Below are 22,402 nucleotides of genomic sequence, written 5' to 3'. Positions count from 1 at the left end.
AAGACTCTCTCAGGAGACACACAAATACAGGAGAAAAATACACAACCCTGAAGTAGCCAGTATTGTCACTCACTGCCCCAAAAAAAGACTTTATAGTGTACAAAGAAAGAAAAGTAATGTCTAGGGGGAATATGAAAACCCATCAGGTCAGAAGAGGAAGACACCTCATCACATGAGCAACTACTAGATATAAAAAAATAGGTTTGGTTTGTTTTAACCTCTCATTAATATTTAACAGAATACAAAAACAATTAAATTACAATAGATATTGTTAGTGATATTGTATGATACTATTAACATAGTAGATTCTAAATGAATCCATACCTAATAAATACTCCATCCCGTGAGCTGATTGGATAACTTCAGTGCAGACAGATGAACTGCTAATTCCATTAAGAGCATCATTAGCTTTCTTTATGACCTAAATAATGACAAAATAGATTTATAGTCTCATTCAACTGACTATTAAAGTATATTAAATATACATTAGAATATACACACAAAACAAAGTGACAACATAGTAACTTGTAACTGCTTACAAGAATCTCTCTTAGCTCCACACACACACAGCAAAATATTGCTGTACAACATACAGATGGAGCTGCTCTCATTTAGCGGCAGTCGGATCGCCAACCGCCAGTCCCCGCCGGAAGTGGACCAGCACGCAGGAGACGCTTGCGCGTCCCCTTCCAACAAAGCTCCCCGTTGGCCCCAGTGGCTGTCCGCTGCCTCCCCACAACCACCCCACCTAATCCTGCCCGTCTCCCTGAAGCAGAGATGGGCAGGGTTCCTATCCCCCACTGCCGGAAAACTGGGACGCGTGTGCGTGTGAGACACTCGCACTTCCCAGTCAGATGGAGCGCCTCTCCGCCGGCGATCACCAGCGGGGACATTCTGGCAATCCCCGGCCCTGGCTGATAAGCTCTCCATCTGTATTGCTCAGTATCCAGAGATGGTCACTGATGAAAAGGAGACACTGCCGGGGGAAGCCGCTGGTTGCAGGAGAATGCTTAACATCTGGATCCGGTTATTTCTGGGTTGTCATCCTTCACACCACAGCTGAGATTTACAAGGACCCATATCTTCCGTCTAGCAGTGTAATCTCCAAGCTTTGAATGCCTTTTAGACATGACCTTGATCACGAAGGTTGCAGGGTCCTGGAACTCTGAACCTGAACTTTTCAGACATAAGGAGGACATGCATTGACTCACCATGCCTGAAAGTGGTATGACTGGGACCCACCAGAGAGTATCAGCAGATGAGCAGATCAAAGGGCCACATGTCCAACTAAAGCCAAGCCCAAACCATTCACAGAAAAGGAGGGACTGCTCCAGGATGACAGCACAATGGGGCTAATTCGGCATTGAGCACAGTGCAAAAAACTTTTTAAAAATGTTTGCGCATGTGCAAAGTACACATTGCGCATGCATGGAGGCTCAAACAGCAGTTACATCCTAGATGGATGCAATTGCATTTTTGTAAGTGTCAGCAGGCAGCAATGGGGAGTTGGGAGGGCGCAGTCTGCACAACGCTGGTGTCTCCAGCTGTGTGACATCACATGCAACCGTTTAAAGCTGGAAAATGGTGGCCCTGTGTCTGCCTTTGGAGCCAGGGAACTACCATAGAGGCATGCAAATAAGATGTGAGCCATTCGCAGCCTGCTGAGGTAGGGTGTAAGATGGAAAATTGGCTGTGAAGTTATACAGTATAGACAAAAGCTATGTGTATAGTAACAGCACAGCTGTTTGAGACTTTGCACATGCGTGATGCATACTCTGCACATCTAATTACCACTACTACTTTACAATAATGCTGCTGCATTACCAAGCATAATCATTTACTTATGACCCCAGAGCAGTCTAACCATACTTTTTCAAGTCTCAAGACATGAGATCTTAGACCATTTCATATGGCAAATTATTCATTACTGTATGCATAATTTGGGCATAATATTACAGAACACAATGTAATATTGATAATATATAATGGTAACTAATGCATAATGTAATATTGATCATATAAAATGGTAACTGTATACATTAGCTTTAGCAAGACATCTCAAATTTTGTCCTCGAAAATTAAAATCTGCTTTTCTCAGTGGCCACCACACTAGCAAGAAAATTCTAGATTGAACACTGCAGAAGTATATGCTCCAGCATGCCCAGGACTGTTAGATCCACCTTAAACCAGTAGATCTACAATATTATCCAAGTGGAAAAGAAATATAAAATAAAAAAAACAAGAAAAAAAAAATCCCAGCAACATCCAATTAAGTAACAATAGCAGGGAAATGCTAATTCACATGTGCATGGTTGCTCTTTGTTCACTGTTTCCATCCACACTAGGCATAAGAGCCCACAAATAGAAAGGATTCTTACTAACACCACATGTGGGAACCATTGAGGATCCATACAGTAACCCCACCCCACACAAACTCCATATTTTATGATTTGTTCTACTTGCCCCACAAGGGTATTCCAGCAACTTACAAAGTGCATACGCAAAAACCCTGCTAAATTATTCAGCAAATAAAAAAAAACATAGCCTCTGCAGCGCTATGGCATGTATGTTTGGCAGTTCTAATACCTGCAAACATAGCGCCAGCCAGCCATAAAGATTTGGTGCCATTTTTGACAGTGCAGGTGAGATGATGGTATAAGTGAGAGAGGGAAAAGCACAAAGAGATACTCTAAGGAATGACAGAAAGGTCTGCATAAATGGAATGCCAATTGACTATAATGGGAGCAGATTTATTTTTTATGTATATTTCACCAATGCACTATATATTCACACACATCTTACTAATGCCTGGTACATATCAGAACAATTGAAATCAGGAGCAGATCGTACGATCGGTCCGATCCCGATTGGTAGACAGTTGAAGGGGTCGTTCTCAAATCCTACCTGCTGCAGGTAGAATCTGAAAGATGAGCAAACGACTCGCACGGCCGCACATCGCATCAGATGAGAAATGTCCCAAAACATGCCCAATTTACATACAATCGATCGAGATTGTATCTAAATCGGGTGTTTTGAGCCCAAATCGTCCGGGTGTGTACCCTGCATAACAATTACACATTTTTCATGTGGAATGACAGACATTTTATTCACCATCCATAAAATAGCATTAAAACAGCAACAACCTCAATTTTACTATGATTACCTAAGTGCACATGGTAATACCTCATGTGCTGCAGAGATGAATTTGGATGGATATGAATATTTAACAATTTTTTTTTCTCTGGTAACCGCCAGATCCCCTAAAATTAATGATTGGGTGTACGGCCAGTTCTTCACTCACAGCACTCTCTTACCTATCACCTCCCATTCCCGTTCTCTCTCTCTAACTTTACCCCATCCCTCTCACACACACTTTCTCTCTCTATCCCCTCTACTCTGTCTTTCACTTTGGGGCCCACATACTATTAAATAATTGTAGCTAATTCCCAGAAAACTCATGATTTTGGGGGGTTAGCCACAAATATTAATTATCCCCTACACGTATTGCTGAGGGACTGCAGTAGGAATCTCTGAACCCTGCTGCGATCCCTCCTGCCCCTCCGCCAGCTGCATCCCCCATAGGTTTTTATGGGTGATGCAATGCTTCTTGATGTATCAATATTGGGCAGCATCGCAGTGTATCCCTGGGCTACCGCCATTCTGAGATGTAGCTCAAACTGAATACAATTTTTGCTTGGCAAATAAACTGGCTGTCATTCCATTGGAAACCCCTGCCATTTCATATGTCATATGTATAATTGTCTTAGTAAGATGTGTGTTGAAGATATAGTGCATAGGTTCCAGATTTGATGAAATACACATACAGTATAAATAAAATTTGTTTCAATTACAGACAACTGGCATTCCATTTCTGCAGACTGGACTGTCATTCCGTTTAGTACATCTCAAAGCACCTGAGGAAAGAGGATCCTGCTTGTGACAGTTTAAGATAGAAAAGTTGTAGAATTCAAAGAAAAGTTCATTTACTTTCTTTCATTTAAATAATACAGTAAAAGCCCAGTCCACACTGTCAAATTGATGATGACTGTCATCTTGAATATGCTGCTGCATGAATACTCGCTTGTGTCTTTTAAACATATTTTCATGTTGATATATAGTAATTACTATTCTGCACTGCTCAAATTTAAAGAAACGTGCAGCTCAAAAACAAAACATTAAATGAGCCAGCTTTGCAATGCAAACTCTACGTGACCATCCACTGACACAAAACCTTCATTATTATTATTATTATTAACAGTTTCTTATATAGGGCAAACAGATTGTGCAGCGCTTTACAGAGAATATTTGAACATTCACATCATTCCCAGCCCCAGTGGAGCTTACAATCTATATTCCATACCACATGTACACACGAACACATTCCTTCTAGGGTTAATTTTGTTAGGAGCCAAATAACCTACCAGTATAATTTTGGAATGTGGGAGGAAACCGGAATACCCAGAGGAAACCCACACAAGTATGGGGAGAATATACAAACTCCGCACAGTTAGAGCCATGGTGGGAATTGAACCCATGACCTCAGTGCTGTGAGGCAGTAATGCTAACCATTACACCACCCGTCTTGTTTCTAAGAAATAATGATAACAATAATAATAATAAGGCTTAAATGTATGTACTAAAATAATCTAGATGCCATAAAATGTGCCTGTACAAAATGTAACTAGTTATTTTGTCTTGCGCACACTTTAAAATGATCTGATAACCATGCCCATAGGATGCGGGACCATTTGTCTACAACAAGAAGATAGACAACCATTAGTTCGACAACTCAATAGGTCGACATGCCATTAGGTCGACATGCCATTAGGTCGACAGTCAAAAGGTCGACAGTCAAAAGGTCGACAGTCAAAAGGTCGACAGTCAAAAGGTCGACAGTCAAAAGGTCGACATGGTTTTTTTCACTGTTTTTTTTACCCAAATGTCGACACAGTCGACATGGACACAGTTTGAAGTGAACTGCAGCCCCTCGCATTGCTCGCTTCGCTCACGATGCTTCGGGCACGGTGCCTTGCTGCGCTCGGCACACTATTATGATCTAACTCCACGCCCTAGTGCAGGCATGTCCAACCTGCGGCCCTCCAGATGTGCTAAAACTACACATCCCAGCATGCATTGCCATCATTCTAGCATTCCCTAAGAGCCAAATTGTGGCAAGGCATGCTGGGATGTGTAGTTTTAGCACATCTGGAGGGCCGCAGGTTGGACATGCCTGCCCTAGTGGATGGTAGGGCATGAAATACCGCCTGTCGGCACAAAAAACAGTGAAAAAAAACCACGTCGACATTTTGACTGTCGACCTAGACACTGTCGACCTAATGGCAGTGTCGACCTAATGGCAGTGTCGACCTAATGGCAGTGTCGACCTAATGACATGTCGACCTAATGGTATGTCGACCTAAAGGCATGTCGACCTAAAAGCATGTCGACCTAAAAGCATGTCGAACTAATGGTGTTGACCTAATGGCTGTCTATCTTCTTGTTGTAGACAAATAGTCCGGATACCTGCCCATAGGCACATAGACTAAGAGGCAAGAATGCATGAAAAGCACATTTTACTTGTTCACTGCTGTGAAAAGATACAAACATACTGACATCTACACCCACTGTAAAATACCATGCTGCAAAGTACACTCATTTATTAAGAGAATTATTATCTTTACATGCACAAATGAGACAATGAGTAAAAGGTAATATACTTACATGAAGTGCACTTTCCAAGCAACGCTGCCATTCATATGCATACCTTTCACTTTCCTAAAATAAATAACCAGATAGTTAGACAAACGCATGAGAAGGCAATGCGTAGAAATTCTGTTTTCAAACCTTGAATAGGTTGTCTGCCCAAAAACATATCTGCATATTTCACACCCCTGAAAGAGTACCTCATTTTGATACATCTCACCAGCCATACTGATGAACTGCTCAAGGAGTAGCGTAAGGTGTTTGCAGAAACTGGTACCTAGGAATGTGACCAAACACTGTACATACGACAGTTTACAGCCAGGAACCAAACACAGTGCTGAGTCTGCATGCAGAAGTCATCACTAATTTGCAGTTGGAAGGAAAGTGTGGCTGCCTATAAAATACTATATATGAAGGTACTCTTAAACCCCTGCATGACCAAAGCACATTTCCCCATTTGTTTGCTATTTGTCTGCTTAAAAGAGAATAATTTTCAAACTACTTGGCTAATTTCATGACAAACAGGACTTCTAAAACATTATTACACAAATTAAGGGGGTTTTCAATTTGTTTTGATGGCAGACTATTCAACTGAGGTGAGACCGCAAAAAAACATGGTAAAAAAATGCCTAAAAAACGGCTAAAATACTGTAGATGCAATTTCACCCAGAATATGCAATCGGGTTGCAAAAATCGGGTCAATCGCATCGCATGCAACCAAATTGCATGCAATGCGATTGACCCGACCAACCCGATTTTTTACATTGGAACCAATGTTAAATGGTCCGAGACCCGATTTTACATTGGCCCCAATGTTAAATGCCCCCCAGACCGAATTTTTCATTGTATGCCCCCCATTGTTAACGCCATGCCACGATCAACGTGAACCCGAAGTGTGGCAAGGGCAGCGAGCCCGCGAGGGGCGGCGGTACACGTCCTCTGACCTTTTCATACCCCCACTATCCACGTCGGTGTGGAGTTGATTGTATATAGTGTGGCGAGCGCAGCGAGCCACTGAGCCCGAAGCCTGGAGAGCGCAGCGAGCCCCGCAAGGGGACGTGCATTACTTCAGATGTATTATGCGTGCGCTCGCCACGCTATGGGCTCGGTGGCTAGCTGTGTTTGCCACACTGTATAAAATCAACTACACGCCGACGTGGATAGTGGGGGTATGAAAAGGTCGGAGGATGCGTACCGCCGCCCCTCGCGGACTCGCTGTGCTCGCCACGCTTCGGGTTGGCATTCATCGTGGGGGGGGGATGGAAATTTTTGACATGGAAATTACACATCAGGGTGGGTATACAATCAAAAATTGGGTATGGGGGGCCATTTAACATTGGTTCCTATGTAAAATCGGGTCCATCGCATTGTATCCCATAATAATGCCATACAATGGACCCGACTTTACATAGGAATTTAACATTACATACAATGCTTACAATGTAAAATCGGGTCGGTCGCATCGCATGCATTATAATGGCATGCGATGGACCCCATTTTACATTTGTCGTGAAACCTATAAAAAAAAAAAAGCCAGAAATCGGGTCCGTCTGGTCCCATCGCATACCTTAAGTTCAGGTATGCGATGGGACCCGATGGGCGCTGTGCTAGGAAACAAGTACCGATTTTTCACCTAGGTGAAAAATCTGCACTAACTGAATACCTCCTTAATTAGAAAACATTATCTGCATAAAATAATCTCAGCATGCCTCAATGTGCAGCACTGATCCTCAGCATGCCTCAATGGGCAGCACTGATCCTCAGCATGCCTCAATGGGCAGCACTGATCCTCAGCATGCCTCAATGGGCAGCACTGATCCTCAGCATGCCTCAATGTGCAGCACTGTGCCGCAGTGTTCATTGATGAACATTATTTTATCTGTGTTCAGCTAATAAACAGTCCAGATCGGCAAAAGTCTTTAAAAATATTTGTGCAAAGCTAGATTACATTGCCCCCACCCAGCTACTTCTTAAGGCCACCTGACTGTCAGCATTTCCTGTACATCAACTTGTACACAAAGTAGAGAGGGGAAACCACAACAAATAAATAAAAAGCAGAAATATAAAGCACTATAGCAAACTGCAGAATCCTGAATAAGATCTCTTCCCAAATTATGTTCATGTGCAGAATAAATAAACTTGATTCAATCTTCACCTCTACTTCCCCCGTGAGATCTTTGTACTTGTCCCGAATTACAGGTAAGGAAGGTTTCTCAGTAACAGTATTCGATCGGTCTCTGAAAACTTGCTCTACCGCAGGTGGAGTGCGATTGATTTCTTTATCCCCAAGGCTAAGGCTTCTCTTATGGGATCCTGTGGAAACAGAAGTCACATTGGGTAATACAAACGGGCTTTAAAATTAAGACTAAGGTTAAGACTAAAAAAGTAATTATGTCCCAAGTGTGGCTTCACTTTCATCACATTTTAATTACATTTGTAGAAAGAATGGCAATTTACATAAATGTAAAAGTCTATACAATATAAAACAAGAAAATAAATACATTGCAATTGCTCATACATATGGTAAGTTATATTCTATACATTGTTGGCATCATTTTTTACAATTCACTGCTAGACCTCAGTTGCTATTCTGGCAATGTTTACAATGTCGATATTGACATACTGTAATGTAAATTTATGACAAGTAGACCACTAGTTAATTTCAACATTCACAACATAGTGACATTTTTGCACATTAACATTTGGTACTTATATGTTAGTTGGGCGCCCACTAAGCTATTTGCTTAGTTTTACGCGGCCGCTCGCCACACTATATAAAATCAACTCCACGTGGACATGGATAGTGGGGGTATGAGCGTACTAACTATAGTGGGCGCCCAACTAACATAAGTACCTAACATTTTGTACCACAATAAAAACAGACATTTTAGGTTTCAAAATAATAGGAAATCATTTACAAATGACAATTTTATTGATGTACTAACAAAAATTGGGTGACAGGTTTAAAAGTGGATAAAAATTGCAATAAATTCACTAAATGTTCACTAAAGACATGTAGTAGCCTACTCTCCAAGTTCCTTGGGGGGCGGAAGTCAATTTTTTGAGTATTCCCCCCACATAGGGCAGTATTCAATGAGAAAACTTCGCTGTGATTTTTGGAGAGTTTGTGCTTTTCACGCGGTGGAGAGAGGTTTTTTTTCTCCAAAGGCGAGCCACCCTATTCAATGTGAAATATTCTCCGTCTTTCTAAGTGATTCTCGCCGTCTCTCTCCGTGTAGAAATTCTCCATCTTTTGATGGAGAGCAGGAATGTGAACTTTTAAACTAAAAGGGTGTTTTTTTTAATTTTGGTGTAAAAAAATCAGGTTTTTTTTTCTGTGAAGGGCCATGTTATTTTTATTCATGTGCCTATAGCACATGAATATATATTTAATTTTAAAAAAAATATTTTTTTACATTTTTTTTTTTTTTTACACAGTGCAGCCAGCAGGGGGCCGGAGCGCTCGAGCCGATCATTAGATATTCATATATTCACTGCACCCGATGCACGTTCGGGTACAGTGAATACTGGGTCCCCCGCTGGCTATAGGGGGGGCAGCCTGTGCTGCCTGGGTCCAGGGGAGCCCTGCTCCCCTCCCCATATCCCCTGCAGCAGCCAAGAGAGACTTTAATCTCTCTTGGCTGCTACGTCCCCCGGCTCCCTGACAGCTCCCTGCCGCGGACGCTCGTCCGCTGCAGGGGTTAAGACTCGCCGCGAGTGGCGGCGAGTCTTTAACACGTTGAATAGGGGGAGCAGGAGGCTCCGGAACACGGAGAGTGCATGGCGAGAGAAAAAATCTCTCGCCATGCACGGAGAAAATTTCACATTGAATACTGCCCATAGCCAGAAGTGTGGGTAACCCTCCACCATTCTGCCCACTTCCTAATGAAGTTGGTACAATGCTGAAATAATCTGCAGTACGAGGAGGGGGTCATGGCCTAACTACACAATTCTTTGCTAATAGCCGCCTGTGCAAAAAGACCCAATGTGGTCTAATGACATAATTAGCCTGGTCCTGCTCCATGCACTTCCCACCTACTTTTTCTCTTCAGGCATGTCCCGGAGAGAAAATATTTAAGGTAAGGAATGAAGGGGATGAAAAGGCAGCCATTGAGTTCCTTCCTAAGGCGAAGTCTCAGTGGTTTCCTCATTTATGCCTGTGCACCCAAGACCTTCTCCACCTAAATTTTTAGCTTTGGACTCCTGGCTTACAAAAAGTGTCTATTCATCATGAGATCTGCTGCAGGTAGGGACATGCAATTTTATTGTTGAAAACTGGGAAAGATTCCATACAGTAAAATTACGTTTTTTGGAGGAAGTCAATCCGCAGTGGTTTCTCAAAGAATCTAGCTCAATATTAAAATGCTATGCCTATTGAAGTGATAGTCAGTACAGACAGTGAAACTCATGGAACACATTGGCAGTTTCAATGTTGAAAACTGCAATGTGCTGGCAGGAGAAATCCTGATAGCCCAGTAGCCAATAGGCTGCATCTGGCCTAACAATAATAAAAAAAAATATTGCATGAGGTGATCAATAGCAAGGTGTTTGGGAAATTTGCTTATTTTGAAAGAAATGTATGGGTCACAAATACAACCCAGCTATTTATTATATAGCAGCGCCAATAGTCTTTCTTGTTCAGAATGTGTGTCTTATATAGAAGACAAATGGATCTGACAAAACTATTTTGCTACAGCAATCAGTTTTCAATTTTTAAATTCATAAAACGTATACACAAATTTCTTATAAGGAGGTTTCAGAAATCATCAAATAAATTCTTCTTACTCTATCGGCCTGGATTTATCTCAGTTGGCCTGTCACACACCAATTCTTACCAATAGATATACTGGGTGAGATTTAATAGGATGAGAGATTCAGAAAGTGAGAGATTTGGTAAGAAATCTCCAGTTTTTTAAAGTGACAATCATTTACTCTTCGAAATCAAACTAGTGTAGCAGTGTAAATGATTACCGCTTTAAAAAAAATATGGAGATTTTTTACCAAATCTCTCACTTTCTGAATCTCTTATCCTATTAAATCTCACCCCTTATTTCTGATGTACATAAAAATATATTAAACCCACCTATTTGATAAATCCATAGGATACACATTTAACAATTCCACCCTCAAAGATAAAACTAGTTATAAGTGCAATTTAAATTGAAAATCTAGATACAGAACATTGTAAAATGAAAAGGCACAATAGACAAAAAAGTTGTACAAAGTTCTAAGCCTAAACTGAAACGAATAAAAAAGATCTGCCAGAATCCCAAATATGGATTTAACACTCACCTTGAGCACAAAGATCCAAAGTTTCAAGCTCTGTCTTAATCATCTCTTCACTTGATTTCACTTTCCCTTGAGAACTGGCCAGTAGAAAGTCGAATTTACTCATTTTGGGCTTTTCGCTCTGGAACTCTCCAAAATCATCAGTGTTTCTTAGCTCATGAGCAACATTACTGGTCGAAATATCATGGGTTTCTCCCAAATCAAGAGAACAGATATCATCAAGACCACTCACCAATGTGTCATCAATAGCTTTTTCTATGTGCCCTATCACGCTTGTAATACATGGGTCCTCTGGTGCATGAACGTTGCTAGAAAATGTAGTTACTTTAGATATGGTTGTCATAGTGAGGTTTTCTGTACTTCCAAAAGAAGTCTCTTTCTTTGAGAACACAGTTGTAGAGGAGCCAGCACTGTAATCTGGGCCCAAAAAAAAGTCAGGCTGTTTTTTGTTCATATGTACGGTGTCCTTCTCTGACCAGTCACAAACTGTCAAACTGCTTAGTAGGGAGCAATTGTTGTCATTCGTGCCTTTATAATCATCTACATGCAAAATGACAAAGAAGAACCCAATTGTAGGATACAGGCAATATTATAAACAGTTACCACTATATAAAGCATTCAAACAAGCTTGCAACTTATTAACATTATTGAATTCTAATACTGTATCCTTAAATAAAATACACTCATACTCCAGTGTTCCAGTTCTACATGCACACATTTTAATTAAATATATATTTTTACATTATTAATTAACCTCTTATCTTATGCTGACAGACTATTGCTTAATGACTAGCCCAAGTGTGTCGGGAGCTTGAAAATAAAATGTTTACAACTAAACACAATAAGTTGTAACTTACACAACTAAATAAGTAACTAATGAAAAATTCCAGAGATCATCCACCAATTTTTGGAAAAAATACTCAACAATCTTAACACACATTTTATGTATAAAGTTATAAAAAATGTTTACCTTGCGTTAAGTGTACACTTTAAGAGGTTTGGTATGATTCTTCTTATGGGACAGAACAACTGCACAATTATGCCTAAGCTCATATACCTACTGTCATTTTGGTATTATTTTTAATTATAGTAAAAAGGGATCTATAACCAGAAAAAAAAATGTTGTTCATCTATTTAAATGCTTGGTCTTAACTGTATGGTTCGCATTCAATTGTTTAATCGCATCGGATTGCCGGAAAAAAGTGACCTGAGGTCGCAGGTTAGTATTCAATTGATGATTTTATTAGTGCATATTGTGCTCATTATGGTCTGGTTTACCTAAACACAACCAAACTAATGGGCATGATGCAAAAAAACCAGTTTGAGCGCACAGATGGGTAACGAGCCCGATGGCAGACAAAATTTAAATGCTGCAGGTGGGCCAACATGGAGCAGGGACGGGCAGCAGCTGTTGAATATGGCCCTATGTGTAAAGAGTTGCTACTGGTTACAGAACTACCAGCCAGAAGTGGTTTGCAAACAGCAGAAGGATTCCGTGTTCAAAACCAAAGGGAATGTTAATTCACTTTCCAGTAACACCAACTGGTGATATGCTCCTATAATGCATGTTCTTGCCTGCTGTGCAGTTAATCACGTTGTTCCAGCTACCTATCTATATGTTTGGGGTGTTTGTTATGCTAATGCATAATTGTTTCAATAAAAATGATTGAATTTAAAAAAAAGTATTATCTAGCAATTCTGCCTGGAAGTTGTTAAACAGTCCAAGTACTTTCTACTGTAATGAGTTATAATAAGTGAAATGGAATGTGCTTTAAAATTATACTTAAGTATTTTCCTATTATTTATTCCTAAAACCATTCCTAATCAGAAGAAACCAGTGGTGAGACCAACAGAACGGGGTGACCAGTAGTTTGTTACTACTACTACACTAACAGAGTGTAGATTGGTCAAAGTGTATAGTAGGCGGCTACAAAACAATCTCACCTCCAAAACGCTTTTGTATAAACTTGCAGGTGGACGTAGGGACTCATTGTGTTAACGCTCAGATAAATACACACACATTGCTGGATGGTGACTAGTGTCTTAAAGTAGCTGGTATTATAATAAATAATATTATGTCTGATATTTGTGGAATTTATTGATTCATAGTAAGGTTATGATTTTATATGTCCTTAGCTGTGTGATCCATAAACCTATGGGGTAATCCTGTTTACTATAAACATTTGCCTTTGTAAAAGCAAGACCAGACAAAACAATTATAAACCTGGTATTTTCACAGTGGGTCAGAGGTTTTCCTTGCAAAGAGTCTTGATTGGGATAATGAATGCATCTTCTTTTGCCACAAGGGTCATTCCATGTAACTATGGAAATTTGTGTGATTTGGTTTTCTTGACGGGAACACTTTTATTTTTGAAAATTAATATATTACAACAATGTGAGTTTTCCCTCCAATATTTTTTTTTAGCTAGTAGTATCATTGTTGCTATGTTAACCATCTTGTTTTAGGCTGGAGAAAGACACTTTGAAAACACCAGAATTCAAAGTAAATTTTTCTAATGTTATAATACTCAAAAAAAAACAAAAACATACAGGTCACTTCATTTGTAGATCACAGTCTGGAAATTGTTTTTAGTAAGCAATACTATCCATATTTAAAATACTTTAAAAGTTCTGGCATTCCTAATGAGCATAATGTCAACTGTGTAAGGTGAGTTACCTAAAAGTTTATCTTGTCAGATTGGTGTAAAAAAAAATAATGATTTCATATTTCCCTAACATTAGACTGTACTTAGTCCAAAACAACTAAACATTTATTCAATACAGTAGCATCACCAAATAAATGAATAAAACATATGTGTAACATGAGTTACCATCATGGTAACAAGTTACAGTGTGTTGTGGTCAATACATGTAATGGTGTATTTTTTATATTATCTGGACTCTGTAATTGATCTTAATGTTGTAATGTGAGTTTCCATCTGTCTATCTTTGTTTTGTAGCATCTTAACTTCCAAATTATAATATCAAGTGAGCCTTTTCACAGTAGCAGCTTGGCATTCTGGAGAATTGCATTCATCTGTAATAGTATCTGATTACCTTCTCCATACCAAAGAAACTGTAGTTCCATACATGTGCACCTTGTTGCAAGCATTGCTTTTAACAGTTACAAATGTAGATATTTGGTCAGACGGTCCGAGCTCTCAGTTTAGAAACAGGTATATAGTGGAAGCTATGAAAGATTTGACGTGCAGAAAAAAAATGTATTGGAATTTTTTAACAAATCTCCTGGAAAGGGAGCGGTTGATGGGATTGGTGGAGCAGTAAGAAGACAGGTGTGGGCAAATGTGAAAAATAGGAAGCACATTGTACAATGTGCTTCAGACTTTGTTAAAGCGGGCGATGGATCCTCAAAGGTCAAAGTTATTTTAATGAACCAAGATGAGATAGCGGACATCAACAACCAACTTGATTTTTAATCCATTACTACAAATGCCAAACAGTTAGAGGGAATAAAGCAACTACAGTACCTAAAAGTGGAAGACAAGGCTTTCTAACAACTGAAAAAGCTGAAATTTCCCTTCAGTCCTATGCCCCTGACTTCACAGAACTGATTATTTTGCACCAAAGCTAGATAACTGGGTGGAAGTACTATATGATGGGAATATATTAGCAGGAATTGTTAAGAATATAGGAAAAGGGGAATATCATGTTATGATAAGAGATGGGAAATACTGGAAATGGGTATCAGTCAAAGATCAATTTGTTGTAAAAAATGTACAGAGAAAAATTTCAGCACCAACAGTTGTTACAGCTAGAAGGCACTTTGGTACTGTTTTTCTTATGAGACCGCATCCCCTCGCGGGGCTCGCTGCGCTCGCCACACTATATAAAATCAACTCCATGCGTAGTTGGATAGTAGGGGTATGAAAAAATGGGGAGCATTTAACATGGGAGCCCAGATATTACATAAGTACCGGCACTTTTTGTTCAAATAACTTTTCTTTGTGAAAAAGTAGTTATAACTTGTAAAATATTTCTATTTTGATTTGTTTAATAAATATATTTCTATGAATATAAGCTACAGATATGTTTTTACATCTTTTGGTTATTTTTTATATTCCATGCCTTGGAACATCATCTGTCATATTTTTAATTTAGTTACCAAAACATTTGCTACATAGGAGAGCAGAGATTTTATAATTGCAAATGTATGAGAAAAACCATGGACAAAACATGTAATGGGAGTTACCAGTAGAAAATCAGTCATTTCTTGAAAACTAATTAGAATGGTAGATTTTGAGTACCCCTTGTCCTGCGCTTTTTCTCAGGCTGCCTTTGGGTTGTCACTTCAGGTCTCCCTCAGACCTTGGAATATGGCAGAAATGGTTGGATGTGACAATTTACAGGCGCCAGAGATTTGGTAAAAAACATATAAAATTGTATTTTGACAAATAGCATAGGTTCACATATAAAAAAGGATGTAATTGAAGATGAATCCTTACCCCTAAGGCAGTGGTTCCCAAACTGTGTGCCGTGGCTCCCTGGGGTGCTTCGGGACACTTGCAGGGGTGCCTTGGATTGGTGGTCCAGGACCAATTAAAATTATTTATGGTCAATGTAAAAGGCAAAAACATTGCTGGTGGGCTGTCAGTAATAAAATATGTGTACAAACAGAAGCTAATCCTGACCCTCATCCATAATTAAACCTTTTGGATGACATATAAATCAATTTACTTTTTTTTCAAAATTTCTGAATAAGAAACTTTTGGCCTAGGAGTGCCGTGAAATAAATTCTGATGCTCTAGGGTGCCGTGACTTGAAAAAGTTTGGGAACCACTGCCCTAAGGGTATTTGGAGCCAGCAAGGGATGGAAAAAGTGCAGGGATGCAGTCCAGAAGTGCTGCTGTGGCCCCAAATACCTTAGCACTGGTCAGGTTCAGTCTAGTGGTAGTCCAATCAGTCACTGCCGCCTAATTGAAAATATTTTATGCTACATTTGGAGTGTGCCTTAATGTTAAATATAAAATAAAAATAAAACATAACTTTTTCTGTAACATCCAAATGAGCATACACTTCAGAGTCAATTTGAAATGTGAGTTACCATGGAATGACCCACAAGTAGAACTGAAATTTATATAAATAATATAAATGTGGGTAGAAGGTGCATTTTATATGAAAGGTTATGTTTTGAGGGAGGGCACAGTATTCTCCCTGAAAAAACGAGAAATCTTCAAAATTTACATTTTCCTAGTTCAGAGTTGCTGGAGACTAGATCTATCTAATCACATATATTTTTGTGATCTTCCAGCCAAACGTTTTAGAGAAGTACATTTCTGGGCCGATGTCACTTTCTGGATTCTTTAGAGTCTTAAATGAAAGTAAACTGAGCAGTATTTTAGGAGACAATTGGATTTTTTTTTATAAAAAGTGTTAATAAAGTGTCAGTAGGCTGTAATTTAAAATTACATTTCCTCTTTCCATCATTCATATTTTCACATGGGTTTGTAAACCCAAATGAAGGTTGATGTAAAGATGCTGTTTAACAAAAAGTGTACATACACTTCTAAAATTAGGATGACAAATAGGTACAGATACAGCTATATAGCAGGATTACAAGCCCACATGTAGCATATTAACACATTCCAACATGTGTAATGAGAACCTCAACCCCTATTTAATATAAAAGTAGTAAAGGTTGAGTAACCCTTATCCAAATTATTGCGAAAACCATACATTGCACAAAGTGAAGAATTTTTATTCTTGCTAAAAACATACTGGGGACATCTGTAAAAACACTACTGGGGGTGTGAAATGTAACTGACACTAAATATGCGCAAGAAAATGTTTGCTTGGCATTCAAATTCAGAGCCTGAGAAAGTACACCAACTTTGTTTCATGTTTTGAAACTTTGCTTTATGAAATAAAATATATTTGTGTGTATTTCATGTGTTTGATGTGTTTGCACAACATAAATGCATAGAGGTTTTTCTAACTTGAACAGAGGTTTATTGGTTGAAAAGTTCTGTCAGACCATGAGAGCACTGGCAACACAAATCTTTAGAAGCATCCTTATTTTATAATACAAAATACCTAGATTTTTTCTATTCTAAAATGAAGGTACATTCTAAGATTTTAATATCTGCTAGCACAGTTCTGGGATTTTAGTATAATGTTGGCAACTAAGAGACTTCTAGATTTAGGGTATTTCTGTATTTCACAGCATTGGATCTGAAATACATGATTTCGTTTATTAACAAATACTGTCCCTAGAATTGCACCTCTTATTTAGTGCTTTCACTGAGATAGTAGGGAAACATGTTTTGTGAGCAAAATTACATTTTATATCTATCTGGGGTCTTGAGCTTCTAGGATAACAGTTTTATGGATAATGGATTCCATACCTGTATATCCCATTTATAATGTAAAAATTAAACGCTACACTGTAAAATAGTTCAATTTGGACTATTTAAAAGCCCGTCAGTTGAATATATTTAAATAGCCAGGGAATGGGTACAAGCCATAAACACTCCAGAAATTAAAAGTTTTTGTCCTTCCTCCTTGGTCTGAGTTTATAGATATGTTAACCATTAACAGGAAAATGCAATTAGCCATGGTAGATAACTATCCAATTTGCCCCTAAACCAGCAGATACTGGAATTATTTTTACCTGCCTCAGTGGATCAAAAAACTGTAAATCTCAGGGGTTAGGTCAGTGGTTCCCAAACTGTGTGCCGTGGCTCCCTGGGGTGCCTCGGGACACATGCAGGGGTGCCGCGGCTTGGTGGTCCAGGACCAACTCAAATTATTAATGGTTAATTATTTAGGAGCAAAACCAGTGCTGGTGGCTGCCAATCATAGAATGTGTACAAACAGAAGCAAATCCTGCCCTTTACCACATAACTGCCACTAAGAATCGCATATAAATCCAATCTAATAAATTTTTTTGGACCTAGGGGTGCCGTGAAAAAAATTCTGATTCTCTAGGGTGCCGTGAATCAAAAAAGATTGGGAACCTCTGGGTTAGGTGATGCTGTGACCACATGCATCCGTGTACTTTTCACAGATTTTGGAGTCCTACCGAATAGCTCAGGGGCATTTAAGCCCAGACTGCCTCTCTCTTTTCACCCGTGTTAATTTACTGCATGTAATTGAATTCCCTCATGTATGACCCAGCCTAAATTGACAGTGTTGACTAGTTTCTGGAAGTTGGCTAATAGCCCGATACTTCTATTAAGACAGATTTCAATATATTTATACTGATGTAGTGGAACAAATAAAAACACCAGCAGAACACTTCAGGTAGCATAAATATCTATTGCAATTTATTTATGAATCAGAAAAACATACACACAGTAAAAGTGAAATAAACGTCAAAAGCAATGGAGAACCAGTGCTCCACCTACAGCAAACGGTCAGTTTATAGCAATCAAAACTAACCAATGCTCTCTTTTTTAATCCAGAATAAATAATCAATAGTAAGAATCAAAAACTACAAGAGTGAACAAGACAAAGCTGATTACAGAAAGTGTCTTTTTCCTTTGACAGAAAAAAAAAAAAAAAAACAAGACAAATAGCGTTGGTACACCAACAGAAAGTAGGAAAATGTATTATTAAATAAAATATATATATATAAATGCTCCTAAGATACAGTACAGATCAATGGCATCTCCATATAGGTATAAATTGCCCATAGAATGGAGAATAGAATGGAGAATACAATGCAAGATAAAGATAAAGATAAATGCATATCATTGTAAATCAGAATTCATTAATACATCAACACTGTGAATCCAACACAGTGGAGGACATAAACTAATAAAAACAAAACAAAAAAAACGAGTAGCCAAAGGCACCAAAGACACACACAGAAATAAAATGGTTGACATGGTAACCATAACCAAAATGCACCATGGAGAAAACTAATTGCCAAGCATGAAACAGAAAATAAGTGTGCAAAAAGAAATAAACCACGATCAACAAAAATGGGGTTAAAGGTATAGAGGTCAGCATGGGAAAAATGGACATGCAATTCAGATGCTAGACAGCTTTTAACAGTATAACATTTTACTGTTACTTGTAATAAGCATATAATACACCAGTTATGTTAATAATACATTTCCTGTAAAGAGAATACTAGTTCTGATCACATTCCTACATAGTTCACTAGGAAAATGCACATATTACAAAGAATACATGCATACCCTACTGTATATTACAGATACGGGAAGTCACCTCAAATTTCTGATTTGTACACAGCCCTCCCAGTTATTATATGTCCTCTGGACTGTTCTGTGACATCTAATAATCCCTATAAATTTACAGCAGGACTTGCATTGATCTATATATTATCAGCATTAGAAATAGCAACTCTTCAGAAATCTTATAACGTAATGGAACTTCAACAGTGTATTAGATGCCTGAAACATAGTAGATGCATACATTGTACACCTTAGTACAAGTCTTGATTTTTTACAGTAGTCACTTCTCAAATAAATATAGCTAAAAAAGTGAGTACAGTGTACAAACAAGGCAGTCTTAATTTGCAAAAAGACCACTTAAAATTAAACATTAGGCCCATTGAAGAGCTGTGATGAGATGTAAAGGGGCCTTTCTATTCTCCTTGTGGCAGTCCGGCCCAGGCCAGCAAAGCAAACCCACATCAAACTAACGAAGTATAATAAATGCAGCCTCTGAATGGGCAGGAGGAGATGCCAAAGCAATAACGTATGTTACCGAACACTGTATACTACTGGGGTGAAAGAAGGGGGAGTGGCATAGTTTAAATAATATATAAAATTAAATAAATAAATACCAATAAAGGGCAGACACCGCACAACAGGCACCTGAATACTGCTCATTACCTTTTGGCATTTGATCAGGAAGTCTGCTCTTCCCAAAACTCAGGATGACACAAGGATTAAAGTGGAGTCCATACACAACGTAAAACTAAGTATCAGGAGCCAAGAGTTTGACTTTAAAATACAAAACTTAGAAAAACAAACAACAACAAAAAAATGATAACACTTCTCAAAAATACAGGTAGGGTAATGAGAGGATATCATTATTGTGCAAAACATATAGCTGAACAGTAGCTTGGAAAGAACACTGCATAATGTCACTACTACGTAGTGATATCTTTTTAGAAAAGGTCTTGCAATTTACTGTAAAGATGAAGGACTAACTGCAAATAACAAGACTGTAAACAATAGGAGTCTACAGCTAAAGAATCCCATATAGAAATTATATTTTTTCTTTAAACATGTTACATCACGTGTGCATCTGTCAATTTTCTTAGCTATCCGGCTATAAATATTATCTCCTTTTTAAAGTCTTTCAGCTTGATATGACAATATACCTGCCAGACACAAGGTTATAACCATTAGTATGACATGTAATGCAGGGTGGATATCACACCAACAACTCAACTCAGAGCAGTTTTTCAAAGCCTCTCTGCCCACTCCACCATGACATTTTGGTTGCCATGTACCAACATCAAGGAAAATAAATTCATTACCAAGCTACTTTGTATTCCCTTCCACAGTTATGTATGCTATAAAAAAAACACACACACTTTGATATTTTCCTTCCAATTAATAGCTTTTAAAAAAGGTTCCATCTATTGACAATGCAGTTTGCAACACAGTGTCATTACAGCCCTGCTACAATGTACAATTGAGTAATTCATAGTATTGTGCAACAAGGATTGAGGCCTGGACATCCTGCGTTTGCGTCATTGAGCCTTTCAGCAGTGGGAGGAACGGAGATACTGGTATAGCTCCTGAGTATAGGCTCCTGAGTTTTAGGGAACTCTGCAAGAGTTCCCTAAAACTCTGGAGTCTCTTGGATATTTATGGTGAGTAGGCAAGTATGGTTTAGAAATATTGTTGTAGCACTTGTGATCGTGTCATACCTTTATTTCCAACAAAGGCACCAAGAAGCAAACTGAAAGACAGACTTTAATTTTTGGATTGATTTCATGTGATCATTTGAAGAAGTCACTGTACCAAATAGTGCTTAAGTGCCACTACAATATACTGCAATAACTAGTTTATTTTCTCTCATAGGTCCAGATTCTCGAAGCTTCAAAAGTGATAAAATGGAGAGTGATAAACAGCCAGCCAATCAGCTCCTACCTACCATGCCACAGACTGTGTTTGAAAAATGTCAGACAGGAGCTGATTGGCTGGCTTTTTATCACTCTCAATTTTATCACTTTTGAAGCTTAGAGAATCTGGCTCTCAGCCCTTCATATAGGAATTTATGGTTAATCTGATTAATTGTAATCCTTACACAGCCATATACTGTAGCAGCAAATGTATTAATGCTACTAAGCAAACTTGCAATGAAATTGCATTAACAAAAAACACTATATATATTTTTATTTATTTACATGAAGCTGTAAAAAAGGGGAGAAGTGAGACAATGGAAAACTTGCCCATGGCAGCCAATCAGCTGCAACATTTTATAGAATGCACTAGATAACTGTTACTCCTCCACACTTTTCCAGCTTCATACATTTACTCCATTATACTTAATGTTTCCTCATAAAAAAAACTTTTTTTTGAGGGGAAGAAATAAAAATTCTGTACATATAATGTCAGATAAAATACTTGACAGAATGACAGACATTTTATCCGACAGCCTGTAACCAAGCATATTTTGTGGCCATACCCTGAGATATCACACAGAGTATGTGGTCATTATATCTGGGCTTCTTCACAGGGAAGAAGAAATTTCCCTCCGCTGTTAAATAACAGGGGAAATGTCCATCAGCTTGCCAAAGCAGTGCATACACTGCCCAATGCCAGTGACTTGGGTTGCCCAGATAATTGTATAATATATGGCAGCATAAATGAGGCTATGTTAAAACTGTATTTTAAAAACATAGTTTTAATAAAATGTTGGATTTCATTTTCTAAGATGGACTTAAAGTTAAAGGGTTTTTTTTTGGATCAAGTGTATGAGACAGGGGTGGAATCGGAGAGGTGTCCTAAGTGTGGGGAGCAGGAGGGTACTTTTTGGCACCTGCTGTGGGAGTGTAGAATAGTGCAAGAATTCTGAGAAGATATTATTGGGAAGATGAGGAAAATGGGAATTCAGGCAGAGGCATTCACGGGGCTTAATATGATTTTGGGGATATGGAGTGATGAGCTGGTCCAGGAGGGGCTGAGGTCATTAGCAGTAATTCTTTAAGCTCTCGCTAAGGTGATAGTGGCACGTTATTGGATGGCCCAGAAAGTAGGGAATGGATAAATTTGGTTAACACTACCTATGTACACGAGAAATATGTATATGCCTCTAGGTGCCGAATGTGCGCTTTTCACAAGATATGGCACAACTGGCACAAATCAGAATTTTTTTCTGTCTAAAATGTAATTTTAGATCATTTATTCACATGTATAGATTAATGTAAAGTTAGGTGTATAGGAATGCTATTTTTTCCCCTTTG

General features: G+C 38.6%; 1 protein-coding gene across 1 annotated transcript in view; it reads right to left on the bottom strand.

The window, feature by feature from the left end:
- The window catches only part of SYNRG (synergin gamma), a 112,549-nt gene that overhangs the window by 16,112 nt on the left and 74,035 nt on the right, over positions 1–22,402 (bottom strand). Inside the window, exons 13-16 of the mRNA XM_083173096.1 lie at positions 10,996–11,532; positions 7,859–8,016; positions 5,722–5,775; positions 325–421 (exon numbers count right to left, since the gene is read on the bottom strand). Coding sequence (XP_083029222.1) covers positions 325–421; positions 5,722–5,775; positions 7,859–8,016; positions 10,996–11,532 — 846 coding nt within the window. The remainder of the gene's footprint in view (positions 1–324; positions 422–5,721; positions 5,776–7,858; positions 8,017–10,995; positions 11,533–22,402) is intronic.

The sequence above is a fragment of the Crinia signifera genome, chromosome 2, assembly GCF_055691185.1.
Source record: "Crinia signifera chromosome 2, ASM5569118v1, whole genome shotgun sequence".
NCBI lineage: Eukaryota > Metazoa > Chordata > Amphibia > Anura > Myobatrachidae > Crinia > Crinia signifera.
Note: the sequence above shows the minus strand (reverse complement) of the source record. Positions and strands in the feature narration are given on the sequence as shown.